Source organism: Gavia stellata, chromosome 4 (genome assembly GCF_030936135.1).
Source record: "Gavia stellata isolate bGavSte3 chromosome 4, bGavSte3.hap2, whole genome shotgun sequence".
Taxonomy (NCBI): Eukaryota; Metazoa; Chordata; class Aves; order Gaviiformes; family Gaviidae; genus Gavia; species Gavia stellata.
This window is the reverse complement of record NC_082597.1, coordinates 37,782,675-37,799,457: the sequence shown is the minus strand read 5'-3', so window position 1 is coordinate 37,799,457 and position 16,783 is coordinate 37,782,675. Positions and strand designations below refer to the sequence as shown.

The 16,783-nt window shown below is 39.4% G+C and overlaps 1 protein-coding gene across 7 annotated transcripts; it reads right to left on the bottom strand.

The window, feature by feature from the left end:
- Positions 1 to 2,995: 2,995 nt before the first annotated feature.
- RXYLT1 (ribitol xylosyltransferase 1) lies at positions 2,996 to 15,980 on the bottom strand. 7 transcript variants are annotated; one of them, XM_059816833.1, is made up of 7 exons: positions 15,687 to 15,826; positions 15,403 to 15,434; positions 15,012 to 15,182; positions 13,876 to 13,978; positions 7,717 to 8,031; positions 5,412 to 5,582; positions 2,996 to 4,341 (listed from the first exon to the last, which is right to left on the bottom strand). In XM_059816833.1, exons 1-7 carry the CDS (start codon positions 15,824 to 15,826, stop codon positions 3,924 to 3,926), a joined length of 1,350 nt encoding a protein of 449 aa, XP_059672816.1. In that variant the 3' UTR covers positions 2,996 to 3,923. The 7 variants fall into 7 exon arrangements, with proteins under 7 accessions (XP_059672816.1, XP_059672821.1, XP_059672815.1 ...); XM_059816838.1 differs by lacking the exons at positions 15,403 to 15,434; positions 15,687 to 15,826 and adding an exon at positions 15,965 to 15,980; XM_059816832.1 differs by lacking the exon at positions 15,403 to 15,434 and having other exon boundaries at positions 15,673 to 15,826.
- Between the last annotated feature and the right edge of the window lie 803 nt (positions 15,981 to 16,783).

Here is a 16,783-nt window from a genome sequence, read left to right as displayed (position 1 = left end):
TTTGGAATGGTCCCAGAAGGGCTTATTCTACAAACTATTTAACTTGTCTTTGTGGACTCAGAAAGGAAAAAAAAAAAAACAACAAAAAAACCCAACACAAAGTCCCAGGATCCAATGTAAACTGTATGTCATCCTTTCAGACACATTTTTATCAGGTCAGCTTTTTTTTTTGGCTAATTCATCAAACCCTTTGTGCAGGATTCACAGTACTACATAGACTGGAAAAGGGCAGTCCCAACATGCCTTACGGCAGCAATTTCCCTGGAAGCAACAGTTTCTTAGGGCATGGTTGGAACTGCATTTGAAATACTTTTGTCTCTCCCAACATCAGTCTTTACGAACATGCCAAAATAAGCATAATCTTCTTCATCATTCATTTCTCCCATCCCAGTAGGAAGAATTCCTGGAAATATTTTAGGAGTCTATAGCATAGAAGCTGCTTCTGGGTTTGCCCAGCTCTTAGAGGTTATTACTAACATGCAAGGTTTGCCAAGAAGTAACAGGATTTTATTTCTGTGGTTTTGCAAGTGTTTTGGTGAGGGCAGCAAGCCAAGAGAGCAACTGGTGATTCCAGCACATAGCAATCCTAATTCATAATACACTGTGAGAAAGGCTTCTACAAAACTCTTAGTTGTATCACTCCTTGTGTAAGTTTCAGTCATTGAAAGACGGTATCTAAAAGTACCGGAAAACCTAACTATTGCAATACACTATCACAACTTAAATGTCCAAGAATGGTAAGCAATCAGCAGCCGGATCCTTTGCAAGCCACTTCCTTACCTACAGGATTACCAACAGTTATAAAGACTGGTTACGTTTCTTTGGAAACATACTGCTCTCTAGAAGCTGATCTTTGAAACAGTGTTCACAGCCACTCTTAATGGGTTTAGAATTATGTAGGAGAGACAGAGGTACACTGAATTGTGAAAAGCGGGATCTGTTTCTTCTTACAGCAAGGCAATCCAGCTTAATTTGTGAAGTCTTCATCAGCAGGAAATACCTCTGATAATGAAACTGGTAGAGTTATATATTCTGCATACAAATCTAAGTATGATGCAAAATACAGCATAATTAGCAATCTGTGTAACATAGGATGTTACAATTGGCATTCTTCACTCAAGACAGGCTTAGTTCTGTGCGGAATTCCCTCTCCGATGGAGACAGCATGTGCGGTTATAAGAGGCCTCAAGTCCTTGTTTTGTGCTCTGGAGAGCCATACTTCACCATCACAGTCTCAAACCAGAGGGCTAACTGCAAAAACAGTGCATCCATTCTCCTCTCAGTATTAAACAACTGAACGGATTCTTCATCTTCTGACAGTAGATACTATCTACTCCCGCTTGGACGTGTCATGCAGGGGATAAACTATCTTTTTCGCCAGCGGCTAAACTGCTTCCCTCCTTTTAAAGCAGTTTCCTCTGCCACTGGTAAGACCTCCTCTCTGATTTCTTGCACCTCTCACCATCTTTCTTCCCTCAGTCTCATCCTTTTTTTGCCAAGTTCCCTTTTGTTGTCTTGCTCATCTCTGGATCCAAATAGGGCATGGAGTTGTCAATTTTTCGAAATGAGAAAAGATTAGGAAGTAAAACTGGAGAACTACAATCTCTCCCACAAGTTGGACAGTGGAATAAGGAAAGAATTAAAATACTAGCAACCTGCCTAATGTGTTAGGAATCCTCCCTTGGCTTCAAGATGTTTTGCTCTCTTTGCTTGATTAGCAAAGAATGGAAACAGAACACAATAGAAAACTTCTAGCGCTAATTCCTGTTGGACTGAAGCAGGTGAATTTGAAGTGTCAAGAATTGGTTAAATATAGATAAAATGCAAATTACTTCCCTTTAAACTCCAAGATTAGGCAAGCAGCTGCAACGTGAACTTCTGATAAAACTTTGGCATGTCTTTGTCTCCCTTAAGATATAATTGCCCCGAGTTTGGAAATAAACTCACGTTTACTTAGAAATATATACAAGAATAGCAGCACGTTTCTTCTACTTGATGACCAAGTAACACACTGAACTGTTTTTCAGGCTTCGACTTGCATACCATTAAAATTTTTTCGGAGCTGCAGCCTTTTTTATAAGAATCTAGGCTGACTGGTAAAGACTTCTCTCTCTTAGCTGTTTTTTGCAGTTCCTTGAAATTCTGCAGGAGTGCTGAGGGATCTGCTGACTACACGTTGAAAAACGCTGCTCTAGATCATTGCTCTGCAGTTTTGTAGCTTGTGTAGAAAAAGATTCTACTAGATGGAAATTACTGTAATGACACTACACTATTGCAGATAACTCAAGCTTCCTCTAACCCTCTAAGTACTGTGTACTATTGTGCAGATGCCTACCTCAGATCCTCAGTATGGAAATACATGGTAAATTTGGTCTAACAAGGTCCACCTCTAAGCAGGGCTCATCAGCTCAGTGCTGAATTGTGATAGCTATTTCCAGTCTCTGCATGGAGTACGTTTGCACTGTATTACAACAGCATGATGCCTCAGATAAAATGGGTGGATAGTTATAAGAAATTCATGTTAGACATACAATTCAGATTACTTGGATTTAGATTATTTGTCTTCTGAGAGCATCTGCTAAGCATATAGAATGCAAGCTCCTAAAAATCCAGGTGTTCTGAAACACACCTTACACCAGATCTAAAGCAGCCACCGTGAGTATCATCCACTGTTAGCAAACTAAACCCCAGTGTTTTTATGTTTTGGGTTTGTTTTTTTTTAATACACAGAAGGGATGCAAGAAAACAGAAAAAACCACAGAAGCGCTCTTGTATGATACATATTGCAGAACTAGATAGTATCGTTACACAAATGAATATTACTGAGCAGTACAGTTGCACTGGCTTTTGAATTCCTGCATGAGAATGAGCCCATATGGCATGCTGATATTTAAAGACAGAAAACTGGCTATTACACCACCTTCAGTATGCCAATGTTGTGTATGCAGTAACACTGCTCAGCCAAACACACTGAAGATAACAGCACAGGCTCATTTCTGATGTACAAGAACAGTAACAGATCCCTTTGGCTACATTTAACAAAAAACGTTGAAACTGTTTTGTTGTACATGTAGTATCATAAACATGCAATGTTATACTTCTGTCATCTTTTGGAGCTGACAAGTTTCAGCAGATTTTGAGAAATCAGATAAGCTACAAGCAAATTCATGTTTTTAAGGCCTGGTGTTCAGAATGCGCAGCTGTAACTGCAGGTAATGAATGCTCCCGCAGCAGAACTTCAGAAAGGTTATGTCCCAAGACTAAATGGAAATTAAAGAAGGCAATTTTGATACCTGAAATTAAAGGGGAAATATATTGCTATGAAATAGTTCTAAGAAAGAGTTCTCTATTTTTACCTTGAAATACACATTTTTATTCCGCAGTGTTTAATTAGCTTTATGGCCACTTTCTTGGAAATGAAATGTCAATCAATTAAACAGTTCACATTTTCAAAATAAGCACTTACCAGGATATATCTTAATGATCGTGCTAAACCTGGCAATTTTGCTATAATCATACTTTTCTTCTTTAGTCTACATAATAAATAACTCTGTACCACACAGCTTTCATTCTTCTCTTTTCTTCAAACACAACTGTTGTACTCATGTTGGATTTAACAAGTTCACATGCTCAAAGATATTCTCCTAAAAAAAATTTACCAGGTCACACACCAACATGGAAATTGTAAAAATAGTAATAAAATGATTGTCATCCTTACAGACTACCATCCTGCTAAATCAGCAACCTCTCTGAAAATTGTTAAGGATGGAGGGCCAAACACAGCTCTCGGCCAAGCCAGCACAATTCTGTTCACTTCAAAAGGAATGCATGTGGCCTGTGAGATTTCTTTTGTATAAAAGGTTCCTTGGAAGGTTAATGGAAATTAAGCTTTCAATCTATTCTAGATTTTCAAAAGGGACAATTTATCCTTTATCACTGGGCAAAAATGAATTTTCCAAAGTATTAACGAATTTCTGTCTCATCCATGCTTTGAAGTTTTGATACCATTCTAAAAGCCTTTTTCTCCTTTGAATCTTTTCTTGTAAGCTTATTTTTTTTTCTTTCTCTAGAAGAGCAGGCAGCTCTTCCCAGTTTTTAATAAAGATAAATGGAGCCCCCATGGTTTTTAATAATTGTAATGGAGCACTGTGGTACATTGATGAATTTCCGCAATCACCCAGTGTCATTACATCTTCTACAACAGGCAGCGATCCATATGAACAAGCTTCATAAATTCTATAGCATTCTGTATTTATTCCCACTGGGCACAACGTCAAATCACTCTGCAGCAAGGCATCTTGATAGTTTTTGAAACTTTCGTTTGTTTCTTGAGGCTGCCACCTAGGAAAGTAAAGGGGTTGAAAATTAACATTTTTGCCACAGGCACTGCAATGACAAAAACAGAGATATGGTTTCATTTAAATTATTTATAAAACTGAAAATGCTGCCAATGTAAAAATTTTAAATGACACACACAATGAATAGGCTTTTACTTTTAGTCTTAACTATTGTTAAAGAGACTTCTAAAAATCTATTGAAAATGTCACTGTTAAAAATAGATTGTAACACTTTTACATATTTCCTTTTAGGAAATTATTAATACTTAGAAGTGTAAGAGGCAAATTGAAACGCCATTTTAAATCTTCTGCATGACTTGCATGACACATATGTCAATTTACTTCACAGCAGAGTTCAGAAATAGACATACAGGGAGACACTCGATGGACTTTTTAATGAATTTTTTTGGCCTCAAATACTTTAAATCAGTAGAGGTTTGCTCTTCAAAAGGTAGGATGTAAAGCAATCCGTTAACCTGAATCTATCTGCCTGAAGTGCCTCAGAACGTCTGTGAGATAAGAGTTTATGTCACAGATACAATCCATCTCCTGAGATTCTTCATCAGGGTAGCTGAGGTCTTCCTAAGCACTGCTGTGCCTGCTATCAAACACTTCACAGGTGTTGCTTGGCAAAATTAAGAAATACAATCAGAACCCCGGTTCCTGTTAGTCAAAAGATCTGTTCTACCTACTTGAAATAAAAGAGAGCCATGGAACACATCAAAATACAGCTGTCTTTTTCTTCTCGTAAGACATTAATACACACAAGGTGGAAGACAAACATTTCTTCTCCCACCATAATCAAATGTATACAAGTAAAAAGAGACGGCCTTTATATGTAGTATACATATGAGATTTTTCTATGTATTTAAAAATATGCTTTACATAAAATATAGCAACAGAAAGGCCATTACGGTATGAAGACCTATATTAAGAGTTCTGGCAATATTCTCTCATTTAATGATGACTGGTTACTTTTATTTGTACTATTTTTTAACACTCAGAAAAGGATGGGTAATAATGTGCTAGGCAAAAAAAGTCTGAATATTTTCACAAAGTAAATCAAACTCTTACTGTTCTCTGGCTGCAATCCAGCAAAGTTTATCAAGCCCATCCTGCTTCAGAATTTCCATCAGGGTTTCCCTAGAAGAGTTCTTATAAACTGTTCCTAAGAAATTACATAGATATGATCTTGGATCATGTAGCATTGACCAGCTGGGTTCTACAACTGGAAAATTTCTGTAGCTGTAAAAACAATGTATACATTAGATAATGGTAAGTTTTATGTCAAAGAAAAAACATTTTGCACCATTTCATCTTTCCTGCAGCAGATTCTTAGAGTAAAACCGCCTATTTGTTGCCAATCCACATCTATAACCACAGACAGACCCCCAAGCAAACCAGTGCAAGTCCCGTCCTGAAAATATTTTCTTCATTCCCTTTGTCCCTACCACTCTTTTCAGAGACATTTGAGAATACTTATGTCGTCTTTCGACATCATGTTGCACACTATGTGTGCATGTTACAGAATGTCCTTGAGAAAAATGCTTTTTCAAAAGCAGCTGTTCTTAACGCAACCACTAGTTTTGACTGAAGTGGCCAGGTTAATGGTAACTATGGAGTTTAAGTCTCAGCTACCTTAATCTCTGGGCATGCTCATCAACCGAAAATACAACTGATAACCTCTCAAAGGAAAATGTCACTTTGATCTGTGTGGTCTTCATTAATCTAATCTTTTCGCTACTAAATAGCTTGTTATACAAGCTATACATAGCAAGTAATACAAGCTATTTAACTTGTCTTTTTGGACTCAACAAAACCAATGCAAAGTCCTGGGATCCAATGTAAACTGTATGCCATTCTTTTACACATGTTTTCACCACATCAGGCATTTTTCTTTTTTTGAATGATTCCTCAAATCTTACATCACTTATTTTGGTCAGCATGACAACTAGCGAAACACTGCTTCAGCTGAAGCAATAACTTTTTTCATTACATAAAGTTAGTATTTCTTCTGGAACAGAAGAATGTGAAAGAAGTTTCTGCTCCTTTGCATTCTCAAATTAAGAAAGATATTCCTTCCAATGTTATTATTTTTGATGGATCATTGTTCTACTTCCCTGTTGTTTCTTTTTTTGTAAGAAAAACTATACCCTGATCCCAATTCTTTCCTGGTTTCAAAGGCAGTCTCTACTTTATTTCACAATGATTTCTTCATTGCTATTAATGGCTCTCTGAAGACGTACTAATTTTCTTCATCTTCCCAAATTTTGATGGAACAGTCCTTTCCTAGTTCTTCTATGTGATTAGCATCAATTTACTTTCAGGAAACCATTTTTTCTTAATGCCAAATATTTTTGCAGGATTCCACACCTTTACTTTCCCTCTTCACTGGGAAAATCTGGCACATTTGCATACCTTTAACCACAGTTTTTACAACTGTTGGTGCGCGAGGGCTGCAAAACCCCATTCTGATACCTGACCTATCTTTCTCCACCCAGCTTTGTACCCTGGTTTACTGTTGTAACTGTTGTTGCTTTCTGTTATCTGTCACCTTAATCTTGGCATCTCAAAACTCAATTTCTTTTTGCTTAGGAACTTCCAATGCCATCAATTCTCTGACACCATCAAGAACACAGATTTAGTGTATTTCAATGACACTGTGAGCAAGTTCAAGCTATGTATAAAAACTCTACACAGTTTGCCAACTGGCTGAATACAGGATATTGAATTCAAATTCAACACAAGATACAAAAATAATTCTGTATTCTTTTCATCTTGTATTACCACGACAAATAGCTAAAACACCATTAAGTCTGTTAATAAGGAGTAAGCTGGAAAAAAATACATCTAACTGAACCAAACCTCTATCTACTCCACATCAATAGTTTGAGCAGTAAGTATAACAATAACGTTTTTGTGAGTAAGCAGTTAAGCCAGACTATATTACTGTGATACTGTAGTATAGTAATTCCAAACGTGAAGCATACAATTTCCTTTTGAGAGCCACAACAGCGGTTAAAAAAAAGTACCACCAGTACCATTCCTTTCCTTTCCTAAACAAGCAGTAGCTGGAACCTAATTACATAAATATCTTTTAAATTCCCATGTCACTGATCCATATTACACCAGCAGTTACGATAAATCTCAAGAGCAAATCTACTGAAGAAAAAAAAACACAAAACCCCACCAGACACAGGTTAATTTTTTTAAAGCTCCCTAAATCCTAGCATTCTTTTCCTCTGTTACCATTTTACTGCTAAATGCAATTTCCAAAAATTCGAACACTTGATTTAGAAAATCATTAATAGGATCATGTTCTACAATTTACTTGCATGACAATTAAGTTTCAATTGTAATTTGTGTCTATAGCACTTACGTAGCTACTCCTAAAGGCCACTGGAAAATATCTTCTTCGTTTACCAACGCATAGTCATATGTAACAAAGAGTAGATTTACAAATCCTCCATGTCTTTTCAGGTATGGTTGAATCCATTCATTGTTGCACTGCTCATTTCCAAGCAGCACAACTGCTACATGCTGTATTTTGTGAGTCTGAATTAACATTTGTGTGTAATGCAACCACTGAGTGGCGTAAGTGATCTTTGCTTTTTCTCTTCCATTCAGAACTAGCACAATTATTTCAGCTTCAACTGAGAAGTATCCAGGAACTACAGATGGACCAGTGATGAAGCTGTGAAAACCAAAATACAAACAGTAAACACCCTTAAGACAAATTATTGACCTTAATCCTCTAAACACCCTTACTACACAGTCTGTACTCCAGAGATTTTTTTTTTGCTTCGAGAAAGTAAATGCAATGTACTGCAAAGTAACTGTGCAATTGCAACCATTTCTGTTGTTAATATCTACAGCTATAACACAGGAATAAAGCTGCCCTCATCTTTATTCAGGAAAAAGAAGGCGATTTAGACTTAAATGAAAGTAACGTATTTTGTCAACAAATCAGAACTACTACCATATTCAAACATCAAAATGGGGGTAAATCAATCAACTTTAAAAGAAGGATGTCCTTTGATGTTCACTAAAGGTTAAAATTTTTACTCATTCCAGTAATAACGAATGAATACAGTATTAGAACAAGAGAGAGGCGCTCCCAAAAATCTGTAAGAGTATACTAAACCAGGTGTCATTATGAGGGACAACTGGCTGGTCTGGCATACTACTTTTCTGTGTAATTTTGGCTAAGTTAAGGTTAGGCAAAAAAAAGACTCTGTCATCTGATACTGAGTAGAATCTGTAACACAAGAGGCAGGTATCTAAATGTAAGCTTAAGTTGCTTGTGTGACCCAGGTCAAACTTCAGGCTTTGATACAAGCTAGTTAGCAGAAACATTTTAGGTAGAAAATTGCATTTCTAGATCCTGCACAATGTATTTAACAGAGGAATTTCAATCATGTAGCAAAATCATTACATCACCGATCATTTACAAGTATCTGACAACAGCCATTTATGAACTGCAGTGAAGCAAACCAGTGTTTACCAGCTCCTGTTCTCCACTTAATTGCTGTGTTAACAGACTATTGACTGAACCCAAAGGATTAGTGATTACACAGCTTGGGAAAGAGTGGAGGGAAAAAAAGCTAGCATTCTTTTTTTTTCAGGAGTCAATGAAATGTTAGTTTTCTAGGTCTTCTGCATTACTACAGTTTTTCAGCTACCAGCTAAACTTTATTTCAGAATGAGCATGAGTTTTAACTCATGAAGTGCTGAGATTGACAGCTAGTTTTGGCTCAAGTGTGCCTCATGAGGAAAAGAAAATTCACAGCAAAAGCTGTAAAAAGTACTCCAGTGAGGGTATCTGAAGCAGACTGACATTAGGCAAGCATATTCTAAACCTGAGTTAAGTTGACATGCTGCTGGTTGGGAGTAGCATATTTTGGAGCCAAGATTCACGAGACTCGTGATTTGGAATCAAGACTTTCAATAGACTGAATGTAAATCAGGTCAACACTTAAATCCAAAGTTTAACAGACAATGAGAAAAGATCACTGGGATTCGTAAGAAAGAACACGTTGAGCATCAGAATGCCTAAAATAGTGAACAGGGTATGTAGTTGATCCAATGATCACCTTGTAAAAAGAGACCTGGGGAAAGAGGGTTTTCTCTATGGACACAGTGCTGCAAGACTATCAACTTCAGAGGAATAACAGGATGTACAGGTGGGGAAGCAATGACCTGTGTGTATGAAAGTTTAACAGCATAAAACTACAGTGAGGAAAAGAGAAATACTATGGAAATCCCATACCTGAATAATAAAAATACAGTGCTAAGGTTGTACTATTAACTCCCAGTCCAAATACAATAGAGATTGGGAAACGTAAAGGAGATTACAGAAGCTGCAAAATTAAGACAGTAGTACTAAGAGATTTTCACTACTCACATGTAGGCTAGATCAATGCCTCATCAGGATGGTATGTGGAGATTACATTTTTGGACTCAATAAATGACTTGCTTCCTATAAAGTCCTTGTTTTTCCTTACTAGTCTTAGAACCCATACAAAAAGATGCTATTCCAGACTGGGTCTTCAAGACCTAATTCCAAAGGTGTCAGTCAGACAGCTACTCTGCAGTAGCAATATGATTAACACTGTAGCAGGAGAGAACATACCAAATACATCCAGCATACAGATGCTCTATATGCAATAAAAAATATTTAAAAATGAGACAATAAAGAAAAGAACTCTGAAAGGAGTAGCCCAAATAACAAGAAGCTTGCAAGCAGCTAGTAGGTTGTTCAAAAACACTGTATAAGAAGCCCAGGCACACTGTGTGCATCAATCCGAAAAGAAACAACACAACCCCCACACTCCCCTGCCAAATCCACATGGCTTCATAGAAAAGTTAGGGAGGCTGTCAAAGGGCAATGGTCAGCACTGAAAACAATGAAAAAACTTGCCCTAACAAGGAGGACAGCAATGCTCATAAAATACTGCTGACAAAATGCAAACAGAAAATTAAGGCTAAAAAGTAATTTGAAAAGTACCTTGTAAAAGGATGTTCTAGCTGGTAGGTAAAGGTTCTTTTAATATAGGAAAACAAAAATATATAAAAAAAATACCAAAAAGTCAACTACAGAACTGGAGAGACTACTTGACAACAACAGTTTAAAAAGTATTTAAGAAGGGATAACAAAGCCATAGCAGAGAATATTGCCACACCTAACTCATTCCCTTCAGCAAGAAATACAAGGTAAAATGCCGCAAGTATTAAATCAAATAGAGAGTTTGGACCTGGATGCCATTCACTTGAGAGTTCTCAAGGAATCCAAATACAAAAATTGCAGAACTGCTGGCAAAGGTATGCAGCTGTCATTATGAAGTGACACTGTGCCTGATGAGAAGGGGTCTGCCAGTGTCACTGCCATTTACAAAAACAACTTGAGAGGATTCTGGAGCAGAGAAGTATGACTTCCCTCTCTGGAAGAGTCTATAATAAATAGTAAGATCACCTTATCAAAAGGTATGATCACTGATCACATACGTGGATAAACACTGCTGGAAAAGAGTAATCCGGTCTCACTAATCTGATGGAGATCTATGAGTGTGTCAATAAGAATACAGATAAATAGGATCCAGTGGATATAGCGTATTTGGATTTTCAAAAAGCTTCACCAAAGGCTATTAAGGAAACTACATTGCCACAAGCAATCCTTGGCAGAATCCATCAGCAGGTAAAGAAATCTTTGCTAGTTAACTTTGCTGACCAATATGCTTTCATTCTGGCATGAATCAAGATGGTTGCAATTTGCATAAGGAGGACAGGAGAACAGGACTGAAGAACTGCTGAACAACTGGGGCTAACAGGGACTGGGGGAAGGCAGCACTGAACGTAAAAACAGAGAGGGTGTGACTCTCGGTGGAACAGAAATTTAGGAATGCTCTTACTTAACAAAAAGTTTGGCACTCCCTGCTCTACAACATCCTCTTAGATGACAGGAGAGAAGGATGTGAATTGCTTCAGGCCAAGGAAAGTGCTAAACCCTGCTCTTGTATGAATGTGCCAACATGTCACTAAAATCCACAGCTATGCAGTTCCTTCTCCACCCGTGTTTTTAAATAAATGTCCCCGCATTTCTTGCAGAAGTTGATACTTCTAGTATTCTTTAGGCAACTTCTTTGGTAAAAACTTGATTCCATCAAAATCTATATTAAATATGTGTATTCTCCATCATAAATATGCAAAATGGGCTTAGTCATGCAACTGTGTTCAAGTGATATTTTGGCATTTTTGTGACTTTAGATTTGATATTCTTTAAAAACATTCATGAGAGCTCTAAGTTTTAACAATCGTTAGACTTACCACAAAAAACTGCACAGCAGCACATATTCTCCAAATATGTCACCTCAGCTAGTTCCCTCTAACCTCATCTAGTAATCAAATGGAGATAATTTACCTCAGCCAGACAATAAAGATGACAACAATTCTAGAAAATCTTATAAGCAGTGAGCAGCCAAAATCATGTACTAATTCTTCCTCACAAAAAAATACAAAATAACATTTCCAATTTGACTAAAAAGTAGGACTTCAGCTATTTAATTTCAGAATCCTAATCATTAAAATAACAGTTATATTTGCATATTTTCTATACTTTACACAAGTTCCTACTAGCCTGTCAAATTTTAACCTCTGTTATGTTGGTACCAAACTTAAACTTTATATTTTTATAGGATCTAGCATCCAAATTGGTTAAAATAAAGACTCTATTATCCCTGGTTCCTCTAAACATAACAAGATATTTAAATGCTAATACAGAAGTCTTTCTTTGAGAGATGCACACCCTAAGGAACCATGAGAGGTTATTATTCATCTGAAACAGGCACACCAGAGAGAAAATAACCATTATCAGTCAAGTGACAGACTCATTAAGTGCAGCAAATTATTTTCATATTATAAACATGAAATGCAAGGGTTTGAAAAAAATCCTCACGTCCACACCAAGAAGACAATCTATCTGGTAGAATGTCATTGATTTCTATAGCTTCTGAGATTTTAATTCCGGAAACAAAAAAGTGTCTTCCCACCAAGATAACACTACAGGCACTGCTCCCTATTCAAACAAAGTATTGCATTCTTTCTCCAAATCCGTGAATGGAAAGCTCTATTGCTCTGTCAAGGAGACTGCCAAGATGCAGTAGCATCATTCATAGTTGATTCCCTAACCTTGTAGGATCAGGTTATATATGCAGACAAGGAATACTGCTATTTTTTTAAAAAAGTATGTAATTTAATCTATTTCCTTAGACGTAAGACAAACTCTTTCATAATTGCTATATTTAAATCTAGCCTATGTGTCTTTCTAGAAAACATTTTTTAATCACTTATGAATGCGATGTAGGCATTACTGAAAAGATTCTATGGCCTGTACCATGTACACAGTCACATACATTGATAAACAATTCAAAGTGGTAAAAAAAATTCTGTGATCACTTACAAAACCCCTTTTAATTCACAATCACATATTTACTTCAAACATTACCTGCAAATTTCAACTAGAACCCCCTGTCTTACTGTGCAAGGAAAAAACACCTTTCTGAAGCAACACATTTTTCAGAAGTTAAATTCACTTAAGCGTGTCATTTATGCTTTTAAAGAAAACTTTCAACAGATGGGTCCTAGTGCAAGTGACTGAATGTTGTAGGAGAGCTACTACTGCAGACTGGCAAACTGGCCAAACGGATGAAAAATCCTTCATCTTTCACTGTATCTTTACAGAAAGCCTTAAAAATGGTACTGAATAGGACCTTAGAGAAAAGTTCTATGTCATTCACTAAATAATATATCATGTTTGACAATAGTTTTAAAACATGCGTGATCACAGATCAAAATCCATTTTTAAAGCAAAAATACTTCAAGTGTCATATTCCTTGACATATAAAATTTTGCTTTGCAAATCAAGTACTTAACCAGATGCTAGGTCTCACAGATTGTTTTTGTTATAAATAGAAACAAATTATGGTTCTGATACAATCCTATTTATGAATGAATGAGTGAAGTCCCTCTTCCCTGATTACAACAGAAACCAAATAGCAGGAGACATCTTCTTGCCTCACAACTCCAAGCTTCTTTCAGTCAACTGTCAGCCCCAAACCCCAGTTCTTAGACTTTTCTCAGGGTTGTATTTCACGCCCTCCTGAGGTCTCCTGGCTGCCTCCCTCTCAGCATTTGTAAGTCTTTCCACATTTCTTTCAAGTACACAAATCTTCATATAACAGCATATGAAACAGGTCCCTAGTTTTCTATTTTTTAATAGCGACATGTTTGGGCTAGAATTTGCTGGTTTTTATCAAGTATGTTTCCATGAATAAATGCAAATGTCCCTTGTGATAATTTTGAACGAGAAGTTGTGTACATATTCCTCGGTTATCAAAACATAACAAAATTAAAGTATTTGCAATTGATACTAAAATAACTGCCACTCTGAGATAGAAAAAATAATGCACCTGTGTTCTTTAACTTTCTAATGCATCATTTATTAAAGTTAACACAACTGAAGTCAGTATCATGCAACTAGTACCTGAAATACATTTTTCCTGCTTTTTGGTTTCCTTCTCTCCACTGTGCAGTCACATCAGCTGGCTGAAGGTGCCCTCCAAAAATATGTTGCCAAAGGTAAAGACCTACATAAATGAAGATATGATGGACAATTTGAATGCACAGATCTTGCCTACTCTATATTCCCAGTAAAAAAAGAAGTAGTATTTCTGGGAAATGAAAAAGCATAACAACATAAGAGCTTGGGGGAAAAAAAAAAGTCAGATCTTCCTATACAGTATGGACAGTGCTTCACAAATTCCATATGACTTGGAATTAGTTAAGATTAATTTTTCACACATCGAGGCATTTAAAAAGATTCTTTGGCTGTCAAAATATCAGTAGATGAAGATACACCACACTACCGCATACATTAGCATTTCTTTCTGGTACACCTACCACTTAAAAATGAGTGAATATTAATCAGCATTTTAATGACAGGCATAGGTCTCTTAAGCTTTTGTGAAACACATCAAATTTTTGTGATGGAATGCATCACCATGTAATATACCAATGTGTCCTACCATGCTACATGAAAGTTCAATTGAAGCTGGAAATTTTACATTTTCAAAAAAGCTAAAATAAGAACAATGATATGTCTTCAGCAGTAGTTAAAGAGCTTGAGAGGACCTTGGCCCCCAGTTTATGTAGAGACTTGGTGTCTTCTACAATAGAAGAATTTCCAAGTTCATCAGTGGCAGTAGTGCTGCAGTACAGAAAATGCCTTACTTCTCACCGTGTGATGCTTTATCTCACGAAGTGTAAATGTGACAAAAATAAATATTCTGTTACAGCCAAGTAAGAGGCCTGTCCTTGTTGTACTGTAAGCTAGACTGGATTAAAAAAATAACTGTTTCTCTGCCATTTGAACCAATTTCTTTAACAGATGTGAAAAACAGCCTTGGAAAGACTTGATACAAAGAAACTGGAGTCTAACTACTCTTATATTGATATTACCGTAATTTTTAGTAACAGCTACCACTTCCTTAATGCTCTTCATGTACAGATATCCATATTATTTAATCATATACATAAATTTCAGTAATTTAAAAAAAATCAGAGAACAGTGCTATATCAGAAAGGTTAAGTGATTAATAGACATTGATTACATTTGCTTACCAATTGCTGCTTTGCCCCAAATCTGGACTCTAAGACTAGTTTGTTCTAGGCGAGATCTTGCATTTTTTATCATTTTAAGATTAGCTTCGTATCTCTGCTGAGAAGCAACCAGTTCATTTTTCTCATCCCCTTCCCATGGATTCCACTCTTCATTTCCCAAGGCAACATGATCTAAGAAACCCAAAAGCGTAATTTACATAAAAATAACAGATTTACAAATTTAGAAAACTGACGAATTTTCTTTAATTCAGAATTTTTTGCGGCACCTGACAACCCTCCCGCCGCCCCCGCGGCCTGATGCCGCACAACGCACCATGGAAATGGCCGCCGCCAGCGCAGGCCTGCCGGCCCCGGCCCCGGCCCCGCTCTCCCTGAGGGACTGCCTCCGGGCCCCGCCCGCCGCGGCGCCCCCGAGCAGGGGCGCTGGGAGACGAAGTGCCGCCCCTGGCCTCGCCCGGGCTTTCCAGGCCAGGGACAAGAACGGGGGGAGGCGGCGCCGCTCCCCCCCGCCGGGGGCGCCGAGGCCTCTGGCGCAGGCAGAGGCGCACAAACCGCGTCGGCCGCGCATGAAACCCGCCGCCCCCCGGCCCCGCGGGCTGCACCGCCGGTCGCGGCCAGGCCGGCCCGCCCGCCGCCGGGCGACTGGGAGCGGCCCTGCCGCCGCTCTCACCTCGCGGGCCGCGGCGCTCCCGGTGCGGAGGGCGGGGGGCGGCCGGGCGGCGGGGCCGGAGGAAGACGGTGTAGGCCGCGTAGAGGGAGAAGAGGCCGTAAGCGACGATCAAGGCGGAGCACAGCCGCTTGCGAGCGCCCCGCATCCCGCTCGGCGCGGGCGGAGGCCCCAGCGGGGGGCGCCGTGGGGCGGCGGCGGGAGCTGCGGCCGCTGGGGCGGGAGGGGCCTCCGCCCGCGGCCCTGCGCTTCGCCCCCGGCTGAAGGGGCTTAGAGCAGCCCGTACCGTGAGCAGCCTCTGCCCGGACAGCCCCCCCCGAGCATTGCCGTTGCAGCCTCGGGTGTCCGGTGAACGCATGAAGACAGCTGTCCGTGGCGGCTCGGCGCCCGGAGCTGGGAGCTCAGTGCTCCCGACCTCGTCCGTCCCCGCTCCTGCTGGCGCGGGGCGTCCGGGCGGTGCCGGGACTTCTGGCTGCGGCTGCTGCCCCGCGGGCACGGAGAAGGAGGCAGCCGTGGTCTGCTCTCCTCCTCCTCCCGAGGGCTTCCAACGGCTTTCGAAAGTACAGCATCGAGACGCATCGGTTCAGGAGCGCCAAACAACTTCAGGCTGTCGAGCGTACATAGGCAGACGTCGTCGCCTTTAGCATTCGATATACGTGGTCCCAGCGTGGGCTGAAGCTCCTGTCACCCCTGCCCGTCAGTTCGGAGCCTCGGGGCGCGGGAGGAAGGGTGGGCCTGACTAGCAGCTGCCTTCTGCGGGGAGCTGCGTGATGGTGTTGGGTAACCAGGTTGTAAATGGATGGGTGAACAGCACTGTCAAGTCATGGGCATTTTATATGATAGGGAAAGCCATGGACAGACCAAACTGAGTCATGTTACACAGTAAGAGAAAGTCAGGGAGGATTTCTAGGTTATCCATGAGGCCTTTCTAGATGTTATAACGTCTGTAAAGCCTCTACCAGCCTGTTTTCAAACACCATGATCCTAACAATAGCCAAAAGCACAGTGACCTTCACCTACCCTAAGCAGAGAGAGAGTCTAGTACAGCATAGATTATAACACAATCCTGCAGCCTGCTCTGCATCTGAGCAGGTTTTTTTCTTGG

Bases quoted from the DNA above. Each gene is read 5' to 3' on its own strand.
- RXYLT1 (XM_059816833.1), bottom strand. From the start codon at position 15,826: ATGCGGGGCGCTCGCAAGCGGCTGTGCTCCGCCTTGATCGTCGCTTAC. The intron at 15,435-15,686 runs GCGAGGTGAGAG...TTCGTCTCCCAG, and splicing joins CACCGGGAGCGCCGCGGCCC to CGCCCCTGCTCGGGGGCGCC. The intron at 8,032-13,875 runs GTACTAGTTGCA...TGGTTTTCACAG, and splicing joins GCAGGAAAAATGTATTTCAG to CTTCATCACTGGTCCATCTG.